The sequence below is a fragment of the Electrophorus electricus genome, chromosome 5 (genome assembly GCF_041902795.1).
Source record: "Electrophorus electricus isolate QZ-2024a chromosome 5, ASM4190279v1, whole genome shotgun sequence".
In the NCBI taxonomy this organism is placed as follows: domain Eukaryota; kingdom Metazoa; phylum Chordata; class Actinopteri; order Gymnotiformes; family Gymnotidae; genus Electrophorus; species Electrophorus electricus.
In genome coordinates, this window is record NC_137501.1 from 25844955 (window position 1) to 25866412 (window position 21458).

At 49.5% G+C, this 21458-nt stretch overlaps 1 protein-coding gene across 5 annotated transcripts in view; it reads right to left on the reverse strand.

Moving 5' to 3' along the window:
* LOC113581419 (collagen alpha-1(XIX) chain) overlaps nucleotides 1-21458 on the reverse strand; it is an 85787-nt gene that overhangs the window by 21216 nt on the left and 43113 nt on the right. For 4 of the 5 annotated variants that reach the window (XM_081714582.1, XM_081714581.1, XM_081714578.1 and 1 more), the window contains 16 exons: nucleotides 19946-19990; nucleotides 17724-17759; nucleotides 14843-14905; nucleotides 13962-13994; nucleotides 9676-9720; nucleotides 9463-9498; nucleotides 9245-9289; nucleotides 8014-8067; nucleotides 7829-7882; nucleotides 7060-7149; nucleotides 5601-5642; nucleotides 4989-5066; nucleotides 4694-4729; nucleotides 4529-4582; nucleotides 4132-4185; nucleotides 3119-3160 (listed from right to left, as the gene is read on the reverse strand). In XM_081714582.1, the coding sequence (XP_081570708.1) occupies nucleotides 3119-3160; nucleotides 4132-4185; nucleotides 4529-4582; nucleotides 4694-4729; nucleotides 4989-5066; nucleotides 5601-5642; nucleotides 7060-7149; nucleotides 7829-7882; nucleotides 8014-8067; nucleotides 9245-9289; nucleotides 9463-9498; nucleotides 9676-9720; nucleotides 13962-13994; nucleotides 14843-14905; nucleotides 17724-17759; nucleotides 19946-19990 (807 nt within the window). The remainder of the gene's footprint in view (nucleotides 1-3118; nucleotides 3161-4131; nucleotides 4186-4528; nucleotides 4583-4693; nucleotides 4730-4988; nucleotides 5067-5600; nucleotides 5643-7059; nucleotides 7150-7828; nucleotides 7883-8013; nucleotides 8068-9244; nucleotides 9290-9462; nucleotides 9499-9675; nucleotides 9721-13961; nucleotides 13995-14842; nucleotides 14906-17723; nucleotides 17760-19945; nucleotides 19991-21458) is intronic. The other variant, XM_081714580.1, reaches the window with a different exon arrangement.

The following is a 21458-nucleotide window of genomic DNA, read 5'->3' on the forward strand; positions in this document are numbered from 1 at the left end:
TGTTTTTTTTCATACTCTGCTTACATTTCCACACTTCTCTCTTTCGCTCTGTTTACATCAAAGCCCACTCTGACCCTCTCCTGTACAGAAGCCGCACGCCACCCCCGAGAAAGACGCGTGCACGTGGTTTTACCGTCCGCGGCCGGAGAGAACGGATTGTGAATAAAGCAATTGCAAGCCTGCAGTCAGCCGCTCCGTTTTTCTGTGCGCCCACCTGACTGTATCCGGTAGGAGGAATGGCACACATTAGCCTCGTGCTACAGTTTCCTCGGACGCTTGGCGTGGGCGCCGACCTTGCCGGGCTAATGCGTTCGCCGCAACCCCTTTCTGGTCGGAGGACAAGCTCGTCGTTTTCCGTAATGGCCCTAAAGAGCCCCGGAAGGGGGGGTGCGTGGCGTGGGGTGGGGCAGACGGGGGTTCGCGCTCGCATGCGCCGGCTGTCACGCTCGCGTGGGTGAGGAGTGGGAGACAGTACGGTCGGTGCTGGCGTGTCGCCGTGACCTCCGCCGCTCCACGGCACGCTCCCGACGGCGTGGGGCGCGGGGCGAAGGCCGCGGAGGAGGCGCCAGGCTCGTGAGGGCCGAACGGGGGGCTCGGAGAAGCTGCTGGCTGCCTTTGGAGCTACTAACAATTAGCGAAATTGCGCGCAGCCAGTCTCGATAAGGGAAAGGAAGCACTTTTGGGGCTCTTAGATCGGTCGTTAGAGAGGTGGGAGGGGACGGAGAGAGAGAGAGAGAGAGAGAGAGAGAGAGACTTTTATGCGTCTCGGATATTTCCGAATATTTCCTAGACACAGCAAAGAAAATGCCTGGGACATAAAAAGTTCATTTTGTTAAGTGCTTCGAGGCTCGAGCTTAAGGCAGGAGCACATTATGAAAAAAATATGAAAAAATGTGGTGGGGGGGGAAAAATCCCCTTAAAGTGAATCCCAAGGAGGCTGTCAGTCAAAAGAACTCACAGTCATCCTTCAGATTGATACGTGTCAACAAAGTTACACTCATCGTCAGCCGCTATGGAACTGCAGGGTGTCAAAGAAGCCAGACTCTCTCTCTCTCTCTGTCTCTCTCTCTCTCTCTGTCTCTCTCTCTGTCTTTATTTTGGTATCAGGGTTTTTTCTCTTTGCCTGATGGAAAAGAAAATGCCCTCAAAAAGCCATCCGTTCTTCCCTCAAAAAAGTTTCCATCAAAACAAATTTCCAGCTCCCGTCGAGTCGAGCACGTGACCCCCGGTGTGTCTCAATCTCCCTCGCCTGTTTCCTCTGTCACGTAAACTTGGCGGTGCTTGGTGGGGTTTGGGGTCCTTTAACACGCGCTCGCCCCGGCCGGGGGCGGGCACGAGGGGTTTGTTGGGACGTCGCCTGTGCGGAGCCCTGTCCGGACGATCATACCGTCGAGGATTTTGCAAACAGGAAGCACTCTAGCGGCAGCAGGACTGGCGAAAGCGACCACGAGATGACTCGATAACGGAGGACGTGTACGTGTACGTTTTCCTCCTCCTTCGGGGGCGCTGCGGGACTTCGCGGAGAGTTCTCCCAGAGCCCTTTGTTCTTTTGAAGCGGAGCAGAAAAGCGTCTCTCGGGATGCAAACCGAGTGGCGCGCTGGAGCGGCGTTCAGAGTCGCGGACACTTGCTAGGGAGACCTTAGTGATCCAAAACGCACTAAAGCTTTAAGACGTTGGCAGCGGCCAAGGCTCCCGCTATCAGCAAGGCCTGTATTTAAAAAAAAAAAAAAAAGGTGGCTAAATTTATCAGTGAGTTTTGTATATACTCCATGTGTCCTTTGGGAACCTTGAGAGACTTTTATTTTGACAAATAATTTATCCTATTCTGAATTCTGCTTTTCGCTTCCTTTTCATGGAAAGGAGATTTTGGCGTTTGAGTGCCCAGTGCTTGGAGATCGTACTGTGGCAGATCGGCTCAGGTCAAAGGGTAGACCAAATAGTAAACGCAATGAAAGCACAAGAGGTTTCAGGAGCAAAAATGCTCTGCAGCAGAACAGCTGGTGGATGTCATAAAAAAAACAAAAACAAAACTGGCAGCACTTCTAAATAAGTGCCCAAAATGAAGGACTGTTCCAGAACTTTCTCCTTTTCTCTGAGCTAGGTCTTTGAGAATCTGAGTGTCCAAGATTAAACTACATGACCATAACACAGAGCAGCATAACCTGTGAAAACCTGACAGAGCCTACAGTGACTCTGTTAGAATGAAGGGTTTGGGTCAGAGTGTCAGAGCAATGAGCTGAAGAAAATCATATGTATATGTCTATATATTTATATATATATATAAAAACATACTTATATACACACACACGTGTATATATACACACGCACATGCATGCGTGTGTGTGTGTGAATAAGAATGTAATATACATATATAGGTTTTATTTGTCACATATACATTATACAGAGTACAACATATAGTGAAATGCTAAGTCATCGACACCACGGGTTTGCACTAACAAAGCCCTGACAACAGTAGAGTAGAAGAATCCAGGGGAATGACAGCAGTGTACTTTGGATAAAGATAAAGTGAAGTAGACGAGGTTCCCTGAGAAACCAGAGGTCCTTCATCATCTCTGAAGATCTTGGCTTGTGCAGCTGCTGAGGGACCTCAGTCCAATATGTCCTGTTTGCAAACCTCGTGTACTAATATATATATATATATATATATATATATATATATATATATATATATATATATATATATATATATATACATACATACGTGTGTGTGTGTGTGTGTGTGTGTGTGTGTGTGTGTGAATAAGAATGTAATATTATACTAATTTAATACAGAATATGAAAATGTATGGAGGAGGGGCTAGATGCTTATATCTTGCATAATGAACACAGTGCAAAAGCCAGACTGTCTAAAGTCCAGTAAATATAAATGTTATGCTATTTTATTTTATTATGCTAATTTATGTGATTTAATTGTTTTTGCTTATAGTCTTATGTCCCTATTGCTGGGTTTTATTGCCCGTGTTCTAGGCGTAGAGAGACAATTAATTTCCCTCACAGAGCAGTAAAGTTGACCTAGACCTTGGCAAGCGTCTTTGTTATTAAATTAGGGAACAGTTATGTCACAGTCTGAGGGCCTGGGGGGGTGGGGTGGGGTACCTTCAGCAGCGTGCCCATGTCTCCCACGATTGGCAGGGCAGTCTGGAGGCAGGAGAAGAAGAAAACAGGGAGGAAGGTTACCGCTAGCTTCTGCGTGCGTTCCGCCCGCTCGCCGGACGGGTGGCAGGCGTGAATTTCCCTTATGTATCCTGCCGTGGATGCCAAATACTGAGCCTATTTGGCATCCCGGCTCTAATCCCAGGGTTAATTGGCACGTGCTATTGGTCTTTAAAACACGGATAATCCGTTTCATTCGCTGGCAGCTCCTGCACACGCGTCTGGCCTGGGTCAGTCGGCCTGTCCTGATTCGTTTCCCGGGTTTTTACAGTTTCCGGGTATACAGTTTGTACAATTTGTATTATTATTATTATTTTGGACAGCAGTTTGACTTCATCCAACGCGATAAGATCTGGTAAAGGAATCCATCCGCCTGGGTGCGTTGCCGTGACGACCTGCTCACCTCCCCAAAAGAGTCATCAATTATTTCAGCGGTCTGATCTGTTTATTCGATTTATTAGCGTTACGATGAAGGCGCCACACACGGGGACGCTGGCTCCGGCCGGAAGCTTTTCCCGGCGAGGCAGCTTTTCTGGCCTGGCTGGTCCCGTTTCGCTAGTTCGTGCGCCTAGCCGCTGAAACGCGGGAACGTTTACTCCCGGGGTGTCCAGACCCAGGCCTGCAGGGGTGCGCGGGATAACTGCTCAGGTAAGGTGCAGGAGCTGTGGGCTATGTTTGGTACCTTAACTTTAGGGACAAACGAGACAAGAACGGGGTCGCAAGGAACCTGCAGGCCGAGCGTTCTACCCAGAAACGGTAGCTATGACGACATACGTAATGGTTACGTGCACGAACTGGGTTCTGATAAGCAACAACAAAGCGTATTTTAAAACTAGTCGATCGACACTTTACGCAGTCGTACCAAATCTGCTGTAAGGCTTGCCCGGGCCTGACGCACACCTTTCGACATGGTTTTGGAGTCTGAAACGTAGGAATGTGGGAAGCACTAAACTCACCCGTTCCCCGGGGGGTCCCGGAGGTCCTGGCCTGCCTTCACGACCTGGAGACCCCTGCGTGTAATAACAGGAGCACACGATGAGACAGATGTTCTCAGATACATATAAACCTCAGTGAGCGAGTGGAAGCTATTCATAGAGTGCTGCAAAATAATATTTTCACAAATCACATCAAAATTGTTTTGATCGTCTTTATGGATTTTGCAACCGACTCATAAATCAGCCTGTACAGCTGAAATTGATCCACTTTAACTTAGGAAATTCAACGATAGTGGCCGTACCCTGTGACTCAGAGAGAGAGAGAGAGAGAGAGAGAGAGAGAGAGAGAGAAGGAGAGAGAGAGAGAGAGAGAGAGAGAGACATAGGGAGAATGAGAGGCATGGCAGAGATTCCTTACCGGGCTTCCTGGGATTCCCGGAGGGCCTGGTAAACCCGGGAGTCCATGCGGACCCTGAGACACAACGGATATCATTCCTTAAGCCACATCCCGCTACATCTGTTATGGATAATTGTCAATATTCCATTGGATATGATAAAGACCATATTGGATAACGGACAGTACCTCGATTCCTGGCTCACCCTTGGGTCCCATGATGCCCTGAAGACACACAAAATACTTTCTCCAAAACTCTTAACAAAATATTGCGTAAGGCCATTCCAACAAAGCGACACACCCCTACTGTATATTTATAACAGGCATTCTATTGTATATTTATATATATTTACATTCATTCTAGATGAAATCTTTTTTACACAGACTCACACAATGCACGTCTTTCGGTATCACTGACTACAGATGATCGCTCTTTGCATATGACAGAGAATCGATGAAATAAATCGTTTGGAAAAGGACTCACAGGGGGACCGGTGAGTCCCATGCCCTGGTCTCCTTTTTCTCCTGGTTCCCCTGGCAACCCTGGGACACCCCTCTCCCCCTGACGCAGAGAAAGAGAGGAGCGGTAAAGGCCCAGTCCCAACGAGGCGGCGCTCAGCGCCAGACGCCCACGGCGGTGCGTCTCAGCCCGCAGAGAAGGCTTACGTAATCTATGGAGGAGCTCACGTAATCTCACATACTCTCTGGAGGAGCTCCCATAATCTCCCATATTCTCTGGAGGTTTCATTCAAAGCTGATGCGTCTGTGTGCAAACAAGCCGTAATGGCTTGAAACAAGCCATAAGACGTGGCTATCGCCCGGGCCGGAGCAGCGTTTATTTGCAATGATATACGTTTTGTCATCTCTCCAAACGAAAATCTGTTTCCAGCAAGCACGCCTCCCAGTAACCAGCATGCCCTCTAAAATCTATGCTTCTGATATAATAACTGAAACTGAATTTGAATTTGAAACAGTTCAGGGGAGAAGCAGACGATGACTGATCATCTCCGAATCTCAGTAGGAGGGGGTGTGGATGGGGAACCGGCGTCTACGGCGTCGCCGGTCTACTGTCTACTGAGAGGCTGCGGTGACTGACCTTTGCCCCGCGCGATCCTCTTGGCAGCACTGTGCCGTCCCCCTGCCGATGAGCGGAGGGGAGAAGAAGAGACAATTCGGATTCAGGATCAGGGTTAGAGAGAGACAGAAAGAGACGGAGACAGGCGCAGAGGGTACGCAGCAGCGGGAGAAAAGGGAGACAGAGTGGCGGCGAAAGTGGCTTGGAGAGAGAGAGAGAGAGAAATAAGAGAGAAATGGAGCCAAAGAAAGAGAGAGAAAGAACGAGACAGAGAAAACAACCACCTAGCGGCAGGCGCTCGGCAGGAAACGGGGGCTTATTAACTTCCTTTATACTTCGTGCCGGGCCGCGGACGTTTCAAAGACCCCCTCGCTGCGCCTTTGCCTGACGTTCGATAGGAGCTCAGAGCAAACATTTTTAATAGTCCCCCCGCTGCCGGGTCGGGAAGCGGGAGCCCGCGTTTGTCGGAAAGAGTTACAGTGAGCATCATTTAACGCGTTCCTGCTGATGGGGGAATTAATTCTGGCAATCGGGCAGGGTCCTTCCCTACCGGATAATTGCGCCGTGGGGCGGATTGTGGCGTTGTCTGCCGGGCCGCGATCGCTTCCGTTGTCCGGCTGTGGGCAGGAGGCCGTGCGTCGCCTTTTTACGGCCGGCTGGCTCCGCGTTTAGCCGCTCCAACGGTCTCTGATAAATGCCTTCCTAACGGCGGACGTATGGAGGGGAATGGTCCGGAGGCGGGTGCTCTGCCGGACGCCGAGTCGGGGTGGAGGAGCTACAATGGATTTGTGACGCCTTCAGGCTCGGCGAGGAGGTCTCAGAGCTGCAATAGGGCTTAATGAGTTTGGAGACTGCTTGTGTTGTGAGAAATTCACATTGAAATTGCCAGAAAAGTCGTATTTGAGCCAGCACGTAGGCTCTCTTGCTCACACGCACGCACGCACGCACGCACGCACACCCTAAAGCCCGTCTTCCTCGATAACTCAGCCGAGGCCGCCCACTTCTGTAGCACGCGCTTTATCTCCCCCTTATTGAAATGAACATAATGGCGTGGGCGGGAGAGCCGTTAGCGCGCGGCCCGCGTGGCACCCGTTGGTCACGCCTGTCGGGCGGGCGGGTCGCCTCTGGAGGAGCCCACCGCGCGTACGTCAAGCTCAGCCTGCCCTGACAGCTGTAGAGAGGGAGGGAACCTCAGGGCTGGGGGTGGGGCGGTACTGCGAGAGAGCCAATAGCGTTTCATGTAGATAACGGCAGCACCACCTCTGGCGTAGGGGGTGCGGTTAATGGCCACGTGTGTGTGAGTGTGTGTGTGTCTTGTTCAATCCACTGCTTCATAAATGCCCAGCCAAAAAGGTACTTTTTCATGGGGGGATATCTGGGGTCATGTGATCATGTAAGTGTGTTATATGTGAGGGTTGACAGCGACTGATGTTAAGGTAAGATACATGGTTCACCAGAACTGAGTGGTGCTTTGACTTACCATGTGACCAAGCGGTCCTGGTCCGGGCTCTCCAGCCTCACCCTTGGGGCCCGGTGGCCCCTGTGGCCCTGGGGAGCCACCTGCATCACCCTACACACACACACACACACACACACACACACACACACACTTGAACCACGCCCAACTCGCCATCTCTATTAAGAAACGCGGTGCTCCGGATACCCTGGGGTGGATAACAGCCAAATAAACACTCAAGCACTGTGTAAAGGAGCTGGGAGGTGCAGCCCGAGACCTGGATGATGTCATCGGGAGGGCGGGGCTGCACGAGCGAGGTCCGACTAAACGGGTCGGGCTTCGTGATCTCCAGCTTCGCCAGCTCGAAATGACTCGGCTTCTTCCCAGCTACTAAGGTAACTTTTCTTTGAGGGTCCCAGAAATCGTGCCTAACACGTGTAGAATAGGACCACCACATTCCTAAATGATCTCTACTTGGCCTTTTCGGATTTATTCGACATGTAATCTATGCAAACTGAACACGCGTCGACGCGACAGTTATATACGTAAGTCGATTAGGCACAGAAATGTTAGCGACTGCTGTTTGCTGTGTTTAGAGCTTTCACAATTAAAGGAAGCCGCACGCATCAAAATCCTTCCTCGAGCGAAATGGGTGCAGCACAACACTTGCAAAACAAGTTCGCGCGGGCGAAATGCGAGCACACGGAGAGTTTGGAGCAAAGCGTGCATGAGTGCGGGGGACGTGCAGGCGGTCTCCTGCCGGGCTGGGCTGCGTCCAGAGGTCGGACTCTACCTTCTCTCCTTTGGGCCCCTGCGCACCTGCTGCTCCGGGCTCCCCTGGCGGACCCTGCGAATCGGGACAGGAAAGAGGCACGTCAGTCGGGCTCGCGACCACCAAACCCCACCCCCAACCCCCACCCCCATCACAAGGGTGATGTGTAGGTGTGAAATATTGAAATGAGCAGGCCCCCTTCTTGCCTTGCCTCCAGGGAGCCCGCGGGGTCCGGCCGTGCCCGATGGCCCCTCTTCGCCCTGGGTGCGAGATGGTTTGAGAAGCCATTAGCCATAAGAGCGGGGTGCTCTTAGCATAACACATCTGCAGATGAGGGAGCGATCACACGTTCCTCCCCATAACTTTCGCCGGCGCGTGCCGTGACCTTTCGCTCATTACGGAGTCAAATGTAATGGCCACGTTCTATTGACGGGGCCCGCTAAAGCGACTCTTAAGAGCCCGACAGTTCTTCCTGAGCGCGTTTCTCAGGGGCAGGAGGCTTTTAGAGGAATTGCCGCGGTCGCTTTGATTCCTTCCCAGCTGTGAAAATTGTGGCAATCTGACCGCTGGTTGCCAGAGCTCGAAAGGGGATGGGGAAAAAAAGGAGCGTTTTGCGATGCTGGTTACATGTCACGACTCTTCAAAATACCGAACTAATGGTTTCGGTGAGGGGCCTCTGCTAAGCCCTTCAACGGTAATCTATAAAACATGGGAAACACAGAAACTCCACGCCACTCTTCAGCTCAGGATGTTAGAACTAACGGTTCTACGGCCAGAAAAAGGATCTCTTTTTTTGTTCTCCATTTTTATTGTTTGCAGATCCAAATGCCACTTTTGCGCCTCTTTTTGTCTCCGTATTTGGACTGCAGTGAACGAATGGCCTCCAACAAATGAAATGAAATAACGTTAAAACGGAGATGAGGGCTAGCAGAAAGGTTTTTTTAAGATGCAAAGTACCTGATGGACCGGGTTTGAAACTCACTCATTCACAATATAATTCAACACAAGCCTGATCGTCTGTGTCGCTCGCTGATGATGGGAGTAACGTATCCAGATTACAGAACACACCTGCGCTGCAGACCGAGTCTGAGAGGATACGCAGTGTCTAGAGATGTCTGATGAGAAGGATTTACCATCGAGTGCTAAAAATTTTGATTAAGGTTATTTTAATTTGTGCAATTGTTTGGATACCATGACTTTGATTCCTGTACAGTTCACTTAGAATAAATGAAATCATTTCAAATTAAAAACTCACCAAATTCTCACTGAACTAAATTCTGAACTTTAAACCTCACGGTCTCCGTTTTGTTTTAGTACGACAGTCGAAACAACGAAAACTGCGTCCCTGACTACTTTGCGGGCTGCTGGAGGTACGGCTGACCGTGACGCCGAGACGTTTGGCCGTCTGACGGTCCGGGGAGGGAAGGAGGCACATACCTGTGGACCCGGATCTCCTGCTGGCCCTGGCAATCCAACACTTCCCTTCGTGGCGGAGGGCAGGGGCAATTCGGTGTGAAGGTCAAGAAAGAGGAGCAACATGTGAGGGCAGAAGACACTCGCAGAGCTGACCGAGGTTCTCGAGGTGGCGATCAACAGCTAGGCAGCTCCACTACTTCTACACACGCTACCTTTGCGCGGTAATTGTTTTTGCTCACCTGGACGCCTGGAGGACCTTGGAGCCCCTTTTCACCCTGGTGGGAAAACGAGAGGGAACGGCCTTAAAAAACACGCCCCCCCACCACCAAGCTTCCTCTGGCTCGTCAACTGCGACAAGATGCAGTTCCGAGGCCGATCGCGCAACTGGAAGACCCAGCGGTGGGGGTCTTTTACGCCTCGCTGTTTTTGGGGGTTTTCTTGCTATCGCTCACCTGGTCTCCTGTTTCTCCTTTACTGCCCTTCTCTCCTGCTTCACCCTTTAGGTAGAAAAGAGAGGTGACCGTGGTTAGTCATCGGTCTGTCACGCACCGAATTTGCACAAAGGTCTTTGTTGTTGTTTTTTTTTTGCGGGTTGAGTCGGCAAGTGGAGTAAAACCACTTTTATTTTGGCACAGTGAAAAGCATGTCCAGTTCATAAACAGAAACCCCTGATTTTATGTAAACAGTAAAATGAGGTGTTATTATTGCAAGAAGCAACGGCCAGTTCAGATTTCTCACGGAACCGACACAGAACAGGGACTATTAGATCGTGCTAGCGGTTTGGGGACCAAGATTTAATTCAAGCAAGCCCGAGCACTCTACCACATAAATGAATTCACAGGACAGCGTGGAGATGCATATCTCCAGCTGAGGCGTTCGGTTGGAGACTGAGGCACAACGCACATGCAGGTATATATCAGGATAACTCAAGAGGAATACAAAGTTTTAAAATGGGCAGAGTCTAGACCTAAACCCCGCTAGGGTCCTGTGGCTAGCTGTGTTTGCGGAACCCCAGAAAAGCTGGCCCCCAAAATGCTTGGCCCCCAACATCTCTCCTGAAAATAGCAGAGCAACATCTGGGTTTTGCCTGACTGTCTTTACTGAAGTATTAGACGTGCGTAATATATACTCACTTAGGTGCCTAACTTTCACAGCGATTTTAACAATTGCTGCATTTTCTGGGAACATCTATTCTCTGAAATTATTCTCAGTGAAGAATGTTTTGTCATCAAATATATATGAGTTTTTTTATTCCATCAGGTAAACATACATAAATGCACCATTCTGGCCACGTGTAATTAGGTTAGTGCACCTCCCCAAGTCCAAAATAAAAAATGATAACAAATAACCTCCATTATAAAAAATTAAGGACAGGTTCACCAATTTTTCAAAATCTCTCCAACCGTAAACGTATCGGTAAAGGCCAGGGTTATTAATGAGCTTTGTCTACCGAGTTGAAAAATGTTCAGCCATTTGTTGTTTACATAGTAGAAACTGTATAAAAAATAATGAATTCTGATTGGCCAAAGGTGTCTGTTGTTTTCTTATGTCTGAATGTAATCCCGCCCTTTGATAGGCAACCGCCACAGCTCTAAAGGAGCCTGTTGATACAGGCGGCCTGCTATTTGCAAATCATTAGCAAAAGAAATTTAAAAAAGGGCTCTTTTTTTCCCAAACATTGGTATCTGTTGTAAAGGCCAGATAGCGTCAACTTAAGTGGCTCCAATGATACAACAACAGCTCTCAGTTTCTCTGAAGGCTTGGTCTCTGCCTCGTCCATTGTAGTCTGACGCCGGGAAGCTTCGTTGGCCGTTATCTCTTCCTTAATGGGAACGCTAACATCTTTTCGGTTCAGGAATCAGAACCCCCCCCCTTTCAGGAAAAGAAGAAAAACTGGTGAACTGCTCCTTGCTCTGTATTTTCGCAAATGTATGACATCACAGTCCATATACTGCATCTCAGGGCTCTTTGGATGCAGACTCTACGTCCAGTGAAACCACTGAGGGGCGAACCTACTACTACGCTATTGGCCCTTGCTGCTGCTAGGGGGGGAAACCCTCCCGTTAGATGTTCGGTACTGACCAAGCTCTTGGCTGTTATTTATAAAAAATAAAAATAAAAAAGCCCGTGTACCCTTTTTGAACGACCTGGATTTCCGACCGAGTGGCTAACCAATGAAACGCATGGTGTTTTTCACTTCCGTGTTTTTATTAGAGTTATTGTTAGGGCGGCCAAGGTCGCTGATGGCAAACAAATGTGAAGTGCTGGGGAAATGACCTCTTTAAAAGGGTAATTGGAGTCAGATGTAGCAATCAAATCGCACGCGAAATTGCCCCGTGTGCCATTTATGAGCCGCAAAACAATTCTCTGTTAGCCACTCTTTGCAGCAGGACGCTGACGTTAACGTGCGCGGGACCGGACAATACGGCCCGATCGGTAGTGCGTGTGGAAGAGGATGTTAGAAGATGGCTGATAAAAGTTCCCGTGCGTGTTTGTGTGGGGCTATCCTGTTTGCTAAAGCCCACCTAGACACACATCACACGTGAGAGAAAAGCTCAACCATCTGCTACATGGACACAACAACATCATCCGGTGACGCTGCGTACGAGACGCCGCGCGGAAGCAAATCCGAAAAGCTCGTCCCGGCCGTGAAGCAGGATCGAGGGAATACGAGGGCTCCTCGCTCGCCGAGAAAACCACGAGTTTCAAGCCGCACGAGGAAATTCCACAGCAGGAGGTCGGGGGGCGCGGTCTGAGTCCACCGCAACAGGGGGCTCTCAGTACCGAAACAGGTCTCTGTATAAGTTGTTATAAGGAAGTTTGCAAAAAAATGGCTTCAAGCCATTTGTTCCGTAAACATATGGCACATATGCGTTGCGTTGCGTGTTCAAAAACAATTTCTTGGTTTTATTATAACTTGACTAATGGCCAGACTGCAGTTTAGGTACCCCGCAGAAATAGTAATTCATGGGGTTTGTAACCTTTTCTGTTCCACCGGCTTAACAACTGTAGTGCCAGGGCAACTTTTTCTAACGGCTTATTAAAAGCACGGAAAGCCATCCGCGCGCGTCACTGCGGTTGTGCAACCTTCCTCTCTCTGAAATCTCGTGTTATCCTCACCGCGTTATCCGCCAGAGAAAGCCGGAAGGAGGGCCAGGGCTCTTGTCGGGAAAAGCACGCTGTTGAGGACAGAGGCCCGGCCATCCAGGGAGAAGGCAGTCTGGCGTCCGTTCGGTGTCAGCCCGACAGGCAGGCACCTTGCGGTGGCGATTCCCGAAAATGAGCAGAGGTTTCACGCAAGCTGAGACACTAGCAGCCGTGGCAGAGTTGACGTAATACGCTGTCAAAATCAAAACCCATTTCCCGAACTTCTCTTCAGCCTGTCGCATGCTATATACGGTGCTGCAGCTCTTAAACGCAAGGCAGTGCCAAGAATTTAACTTTGTGCGCTTCTCAAATGCACTGTAACGAGCATCGGGGACCGCTAGGGCCCCGACCGGTGCAAAGTACGGTAAACAGAAAGCGTTCGAATGCAATTCAGATGAATGAAACAACACAGGAGCGGCACACCAGCTTCAGCTGGGGTCAGAAGGTTACTCCGAATGGGCCAAACACAACGGGCGCATTGATTGCTTTTAGTGGCCATGTTCCGAGGTCCTATTCAGCTCATAAAGGTATCTTAATAAACCAATTAATGGATTACAATTAAATCCTGGAATGGGATTTCGGCTTAAGTTCACAGGCACGTGACTGCATTAGAAAACCCTTTCCCGTAATTAAGTCGCTCAAACTTGGACGCTTTCGGAGCGAGCCGCAATCAAATTCTAAACTACAGAGGAGAGAGTAGATGGGCATTTAATGAGGCCCAGGCTTGAGTCGTGGGCATTTGCCATCAACAATTATTTATTTTGCTGCTTGTGGTTGTAGAAGGGCAGCGCTCTCCGCCAGTCCCCCGTTAACTTCGATACCACGGACATCCCGAAGACGTCAGGCGCGCCGGCCGATAGCATCCGGTCAGACTGGAATCGAACAACCCAGCCTTTAAACGGTTTTTATATTACATGGAAAGCCATGTGGGCGGTTGTAATGTCATTAGTCCCATTAACGCCTCACACGAGGCCCTGAAGGGGCATTTCTGACATCGATGTTCCTGCGGCGTTCACGCCTAGTGCTGGAAGCTCGCGTCATTCCACAGTCAAACGTTTTTCCCGATTCCCATCGACCCGTCATCTAATTTTCGAGGTGTTAGATTGAACTAGTTAGATGGACAGGGGAATGATTACACCGTATAAGCTCTGCCTGCCCGGGGGGACGAGAGGGATTTTCAAAGCCGGAATCAAAGATGGGTAAACAAATTCAGAGTTCATTTTGGAATGCTGGGATGAGCTCAGGGCTGGCTTCGAGTGAACATTGCTGATCGTTACCTCTGGTTGACGAGGACGTACACAGCGAGCAGGTAAACATCGGGGGTAAGCAAGGAGGTTATATGAGGCTAAACACAGCTATTCAAGGCATGATCGGGAAGGAAAAACACAGAACTAGGGCCACGCGGCAGAGTCGGAATGGTCAGCGCAGCTCAGGCTCCCCGCGAGTCGTTTACTGCACGCGACAGGTCTCCGAGGGGGTCAGGCGGTGGCACGGAACTGGCCGTGATTGTCCCAGATGGGGCTGCATCTCTTAAACGTGCTCTTGTGCTGCACGGCTTTCCGTGTGCTTTATCGGACTACAGGATACTCACGGGACCTGGAAGTCCGGGGGGGCCGGCTTCACCCTAAAAAAAGTGAAACAAAACATCAGATTATTCCAAACAGCAGGAGGGGATGGTTGTGTTGTTTTTTTTTTACACATAACTGGCAACCGCGATAACAGAGCTGACTGTAGACGATGCATGGCGCTTTGAGCGTGTCGGAACATCCCCCGAACAAAAACCTCAGACACGGTCGCGTCAAGGACACCGTGGCGCTTCCCGGAGCTTAACGAGCTGTTTCGGGGGCTTGGGGAGAGGAGGGTGTGACGGAGAGGACTTCTGAGGAAGCTGGCGTAAACTCTGCCTCTGCCTCCAGCCCGGCCACCAACGGCGACGCTCGGAGCTCGGAAGAGGACGCCTCCTCGCCAGGAAGCCAGCGGGATTCCTGCAGGTTTATTTTAGTCCCCCCCCCCCCTGCCCCCGCCTTTTTTAAAAAGCCAATCGGTTTCTCTGCACTTAAACTAGAACATGCGAGAAAAGTTCCAATTCATCCGCATTTGCACGAATATGGTAATGTCCCACAGTCTGTTTTATTTGTTTTCACGCAGAGTTTTGAGTTTTGTTTGGCCATTTGGATCGTACTGCGTATAAACGTTTGTATGTCGTGAGGTCAATTGACATTTCTTGTTTGTTTTTTTTATTTGTGAGGAACTACTGCATATAGGCTGAAAACACACACACACACACACACACACACACACACACACACACACACACAAGCTGCATCCCTTCTGTCCTTTAATTCCTCTGGTTCCCAGGAGGTGGGGGGCGGGTAACATCAGACTGACAATACGGCAGCACAGGGCTCTGTGAAAATCTGGTGTGTGTGTGTGTGTGTGTGTGTGTGTGTGTGTGTGTGTGTGTGTACATACAGCATCGCCTTTTTCTCCTTTTTGTCTGAACACTCCAGTCACACCTGGGTCCACTTTATCCCCCTGGAAAAAAAAACAAGGGCAAATCACACACACACACACACACACACACACACACACACACACACACACACACACACGCACGGATACACACCATACTCAGATTCAGAGTACTGCCTCATCTATTACAGTAAATAAAATTACAAAATTAAGGTCCTCATCAAATGCACATTCACGCACGCCACAAACCAACCGCCCCGTGTCCCACTAAAGACCCGGCCAACAAATCAGTGTTTGGCATCTTTCCTTCAGCCAGCCACGGTGCCCGTCCTCAGTTGATGGAGCTTCCTCACTGCCTGCCAGCTCCCGTTCTGATGCTTCACTGCTGGCCTCCATCTTAAGACCCTCCCAGCTCCGGCTGGTAAACACACTGCGCTCTTCCCCCTCACGCGAGGGTGAGTCAGCACTTGTAAAACACTGGAGTGGTGACTCAGGTGTTTCCGACTCGAGAGACCACTGACTCATATGTATATGACGTTTGTGTGTGTGTGTGTGTGTGTGTGTGTGTGTGTGTATGTTGCTACTCCGTCTAAGTGGGTTCGGGGGCAAAAAAATAATGCGAAGTAAAACAAACAAGTCAAATGGAAAATCCTTCTGATCTTTTCGAGATCTTCTGGAGTTTTAACCAGTCTTTAGTGCATTTCCTCTCCCTGCTTATTCTGTTTTGTTTGTTTTCCATTCATGCTTTTCGGAAATGCGTGATTGGAAGGCCGCAGGCTGGAGATGCGACTCGGGTCAGGGGAGAGCGTCAAACTTTTTTTAGCCATCGAAAAGCCGACCGTTGCTTTGGGATTTTCCGGGTCACTGTTCCGGGCCACTGTCCTACTGCAGTCCCTCGGATCTTCAGGGCGTTCCCTTGGATGCAGCCGTGCTCCGGAGTTTTCCCTGCCGTTGCTGTTTGACGTCCCCGTTGTCGTGGCGGTGGGGCCCGTCCCATTCCGCCGGGTTTTGGTGTTTTGGATCACGAGCTGTTCTCTTCTCTCTATCTCTCTCATCCCATCACTCCAGCGCAAGCCGATCTCACCCTCGTCCTCCCGTAAGACTTTGATCCAGACCACTGCGGGAGGCTTCTCATTTGGAAGTGGGTTTTTCGAGTTTTGGAGCCTTGCCGCTGGTGAATTCTCGGAGGTTTTTTCCCTACGTGTCTGCGCCCTTGATGGTGCTCTTGCCCTTTTTCGCAAAATTGTTCTTCACAAGTCCCTAGAGTTGATGTATGGAAACACTGCGACCAGCACGTGATCACAGTTGCCATTAAACGACGTCTGGTACTCCGAAAAGCGTGACACCTGCCGGAAGTGCTTCCCCCCCAACCAGCCTCGACGGAAGAGACGGTAAATAAACAGACTAAGAAAATCGCCGGGAAGGTTTGTTGTAAGTTTGACGGCCCTTTATTAAGCCGTTAGGCTCCCATGACTTTTAATTCCGGCGGCGATCCTTCGTCCTCCGATCGCAATAAAACTTTGGCCACCGCCGCTGGAATGCCAGGCGTGTTCGTCACGGCACGCGTCGCTCTTCCCTCCCGCGCAGGGACCGGGGTTACGCGTGCGTAGGGAGGATTATGGGATGGTAGTCGGTGCTGGTTTAAGCGGTGCCGGTTTAAGCCAAACACAACCCTCGGTTTTGAGGCCCCTTTGATTAAAGGCGCAGACGTCTTCCGTCTTGCTTATTTATGCACTTGGCACTTTGGTGATATATTCTGTTTTTTTAAATTTTTTATTTCTTTTGTTTTTTTTCCCCTCATCTTCTCATTAGTTTTCTATATCGGCTGCTCATTCATCCTTTACTCCTAACGGGCAGAGTTGGGGGACGATGGATATGAACTGTAAACTGATGTTGATGCTGGATTTGGGGAGAAAATCGCTGTTTTTTGCCTGGCCCATGTCCTATTTGTATGAAAAAGGAAGATGTGGCCTATATATTGTAAATATAATTTAGTATATATGTGAATTTCAAGCCAAGCTCCCTCAGACAGTGACTGCATGGGCCAGTAGCCTGTTCCATCACAGCCCCTGATCTCTCTTACAAGCTTGTGCGGCGTCCAGGGCGTGCGCGACCCATGATCCTCCACGCTCGTGCATCTGGGCATGTCTGATAGGCGGACGGGCGCGCCACAGGCCGACACCTCCGGTCACCTCGCGGCCCGCCCGCGCGTGTTGCTATGGCGCCCGATCCGTATTAGCGGTAACGACTGAAGACTTGTCTTCTGCTCCATTAATACGTATATTTTTATATATGTCCATATTTATGCAGCTCATGTGCCCCTGGTGAGCTACTGCACCCCGGGGCTTCGTAAAAATTATTACAGACCTTTTGCAAAAGCACTGTACATAATTACCATCTGTCAGCCCAGAGTGAGGAGTGATTCAGTGTGCATGCGCGTGCGTGCGTGTGTGTGTGTGTAGTGAACTGTTTAACATGCAGGTAGGGGAGTGTGCGACTGAGGGAAGCCAACCGTCAGGACAAAGGAGTGTGTGTCCTTCTCTGTCCTTAGGATGGTGGATGTGGGATAGATACACTAAATCTCTTGTGTGTGTCTGCGTGTTTGTCTGTGTATGCGTGCACGCTCATGTGTGTGTCTAGAGCACGGGAAAAGCAAAGCTGCATATTAGAATTACAGCGTAATAAGGACACGCCTAATGTCTCGATCTGTTTAGTCAATCGAGAGGTGAGAAGCGGGATGAAACTGGATGACAGCCTAGGGGCGCACGCTACGCCGTTCAAACCCAAAGGATCATGGGAGCCTGTCTATTACCTGTAACCTCCCTCTATCAAGCAAAAACGCTTCGGAGTTGAAAAGGCAGAAGATTTTAACGCATCTTACCTTGGTGCCTCCACCTTTGGGTGACCCAGGAGGTCCCTGCATTGATGAGAAGGTAAAGAACCATTAGATATCTGTCTCATGCAGTCACACGCTGGAGGAGAGTGGGTATTCTGTGCTCTTCGCCAGGGGCCGGACGTTTTAAGTTGAGAGCTTCTGTCATGGACAAACATAATTTTGAACCAAGCGAGTAAAAACGTGAAACCTCCACAGCCGAAAGGAAAAGGCTCTTTATACAGAGGGAGGTAATCTGACACCTTGACTTTTTCATATATGGTAACTATTTTCAAAAAACGAGCTTTAATCCCCCAGATGACGCCGGGTGTTCCAGCTGCATTGGAACTTTTGAAGAAGCGCTCACGACGCTACTGAAACGCGCAGGGGGAACCCGGAGTCAGAAGTAAGGGCACCCGCCGATCACCTTTGGCTGCTACGTGGGGATTCTTGCCAAAATCTCTGCACGTTAGTCACTCTGCATTAAGCGCAGTGATTCCCACCCACAGCGCTGACCTCTACAGGGAAGCCCGCCCCCACCCAGCTCTTAAGAAAGGTCATCTGACACGTAGGCTTAAGTGTCTGGATTGATAAGGGCACGCGGAACGCGGGGTGGCCGCTAGTGCCACGGGGTAAACCGGGGCATAGGGAGGGCAAAAGGAATGCCCCCTTGGAGCCCCACCCCATCACTCTTCGTCTCGCCGTCGCGACAGCGGGTGTCTCATGAATGCCAGAGAAGTTGGCGCGTGCCGCGGGTATTATCAAGACGCTGCCATTTCAAAAGATGGAAAATGTCAGGTTTCCACGCCCATCTGCACCCTCCAAATCCAACGAATTGCAGGGGCGGGGGTTGGGGGTGGGGGTGTTTAGAGTGGTGGAGGAACTACAACATGCGCAGGGCGGGGCAAGCCGTGGGGGGCGTGCGCCTTCCTGACGGTGCCGCCTACGATCACCAAGGCCCACCAGTGCGTTTTGGGGGGCATGGGGACACACACACACACACACACACACACACACACACACACACACACACACACACACACACACAATCACATTTGCTGAAGTGGGTGCTGGGCCGGGGGGGAATCGCATGCTTGCTGACGCAGTCCGTTTTTAATTCGAGCTGCGCGTTTCCATATTGATTGCAGTGGCCTGATGAGAAGACCATATTTTAAACAGTCTAGCGGGTGTCATCAGCACCATCAATAACAGGCAGGCCAGCGCTGGGCAGGTCCCGGCCCGCGGAGGCTGGTAATTGAACTTTGCAGCATAGTGTGCATGATGGATATGGCTGGCTGGCCGATACGCTACGCTGAACTCTACAGTCAGACATTGTACTCTGAGCATGAAGGCACTAAGATCCCCGATCTGCTGTAAGCCATCTGCAAATCCACACGTTCCATGTTTTATAGCAATGAATGAGAACACTCCTTTCAGCTGTCTCTCTCTCTCTCTCTCGCTCTCTCTCTCTCTCGCTCTCTCTCTCTCTCTCTCTCTCTCTCTCTCTCTCTCTCTCTCTCTCTCTCTATATATATATATATATATATATATATATATATATATATACACACACACACACACACACACACACACACACACACACACAGCAGATTTATATGTATTTCATACAGAGGTCCTTTATCAGCTTTGCTTCTGAAGTGTATATATACACACATGCACATTGTTACACATAATTCATTCTGTAAGTCAAGTCAATCTTTTTTGTTTTTTTGTTTGTTTGTTTTGTTTTTATGGACTCAAATAAAGCATCATTTCATTTCAGTTATTTCACTATTGCTTGCACTGGTGAGAATGAGAGGGAGAAGTGTTAAGAACCGGAGTAACTTGGCAAATTTCAGATTTCACTTGCAAAGCTGAGTCACATGAGTCAAATTGTCCTTTAAATTATAGCGAGAACTGTGTCCTTGCAACAAAAAACCATATATGAGCCATTTGCCTGTTTTTTGTAGTTATTTAAGTTTAGATTCTGCAGTTTTTACATTAAAATTACAATAAAATGCTAAAGATGCTTTATTTAGACTTACCTTACTCAATTCATGTGAGCATTTAAAAATGAAACTTGTAATAATGCTTTATATAATTGCTTGTGTTTTGTAGAATGTGGAAAAAGAATGTATGTTTTTTTGTTTGTTTGTTTGTTTTTTTTGTTGCAAAGGCTCAATTAAAGAAACGTGCTAAAAGTTCATGAACGACATGAACATGGCTCTTACCGGTGGTCCGGGTGGTCCAGGCACCCCTGGGTGTCCCCGTCGGCCCTGAAAGGCAGAGGACACACACACACACACACACAAAAGAACAACAAAGTAAGAACAACAGGCTCACGCCAGCACGGCCAGCTGCACGCAGGCACCCGCAATTAGAGGCAGACGGCTCCTCTCGTCGTGGTGGCTAATTTGTTTTTAATTAACGGCAAGGAAGGGGCTTCGCTGGCCAGCCTAGCGTGCTGAGCTTGGCTTTTCCCTTTACACCTCGGGGTGGGCACCTCCAGCCCTGCTGGGATACCTCCTTGGACACATCAGTCAAAGCCTAGCTAAGCAAAGGACACAGCCAAGAGTAGCCCCCCCTCGCCCGCTGCCACACACACACACACACACACACACACACACACACACACACACACACACTCACACACACACACTCACACACACACTCACACACACACAGACACACACACAGACACACACACTCACACACACACACACTCATACACACACTCACACACACGCACACACACACGCACACACTCACACACACACTCACACACACACACACACACACACACACACACACACATACACAGAGCCTGGGGGGCTAGCACGGAAAAACCAGGCCATTCACAAACACAAGAACCACTGCTGTGGTTATAACTAATATTAACCAATATTAATCTAATAATAACTAATATTGATCAAATAGTATCATAACTAATGTTACATTTACATTTATTATAATCTAATATAATGTAACTAATAATAATCCTTTTCATAAGGTGGTGTAAGCAAGTAAGTTTATAATCTGGATTTGAGCACATATGTCTACACTCCAGGCGAGTAGCATCTTACCCTAAGGGTCAGCGGGGCAAGCACAGGGGGCGTGTCTCGTGTGTAATGCTCCTCCCCTCACCTCACCGCCGCCCACTTGTGAGCTCGACAACCAAATGTAGACCCAAGCGATGAATATTTCATACGCATTCCGATTCGAAGGAATGAAATATGCATTTCTGAACGAGTCCTGTTCTCTCATGGCTCCTGGAGCCCGTTTTGGAATTTCCTCGCGTACCGCTGACGTGAAGGAAGAAATTTATGAAGAAAGCAGAAGGTGAAGGGCTGGGGAATGCATGTGGGTTCAGTTACGTGCACACAATAGCTCCACTTGATCTCAAACCCGATCGCAAATGAGTTAACTAACCGTGCTCACAGGGAGACTTCATTCTACTTGGATTTTAACTCCACCAAACAAACAAACAAACAAACGCATAAACGCCAAATGCCTAACCACAAATGGAAGCCAGTGGTAACCATCTAACCATCTAAGTGGCAACCCATTAGCTTTCAAGCGTCGGCCTGTCAGCCATGACTGCACTGTGGGGTTTAAGGTTCCTTTTGCATCAGGAGCGAGCATTCCACCTCGACGCGGCCTCCTGCGCGAGTGTCTCTCTGCAAGATCTAACGTGACATCGTAATCCCAACCACGACGGTGGGGAGAGTGGCCCTGTGAGCGGAA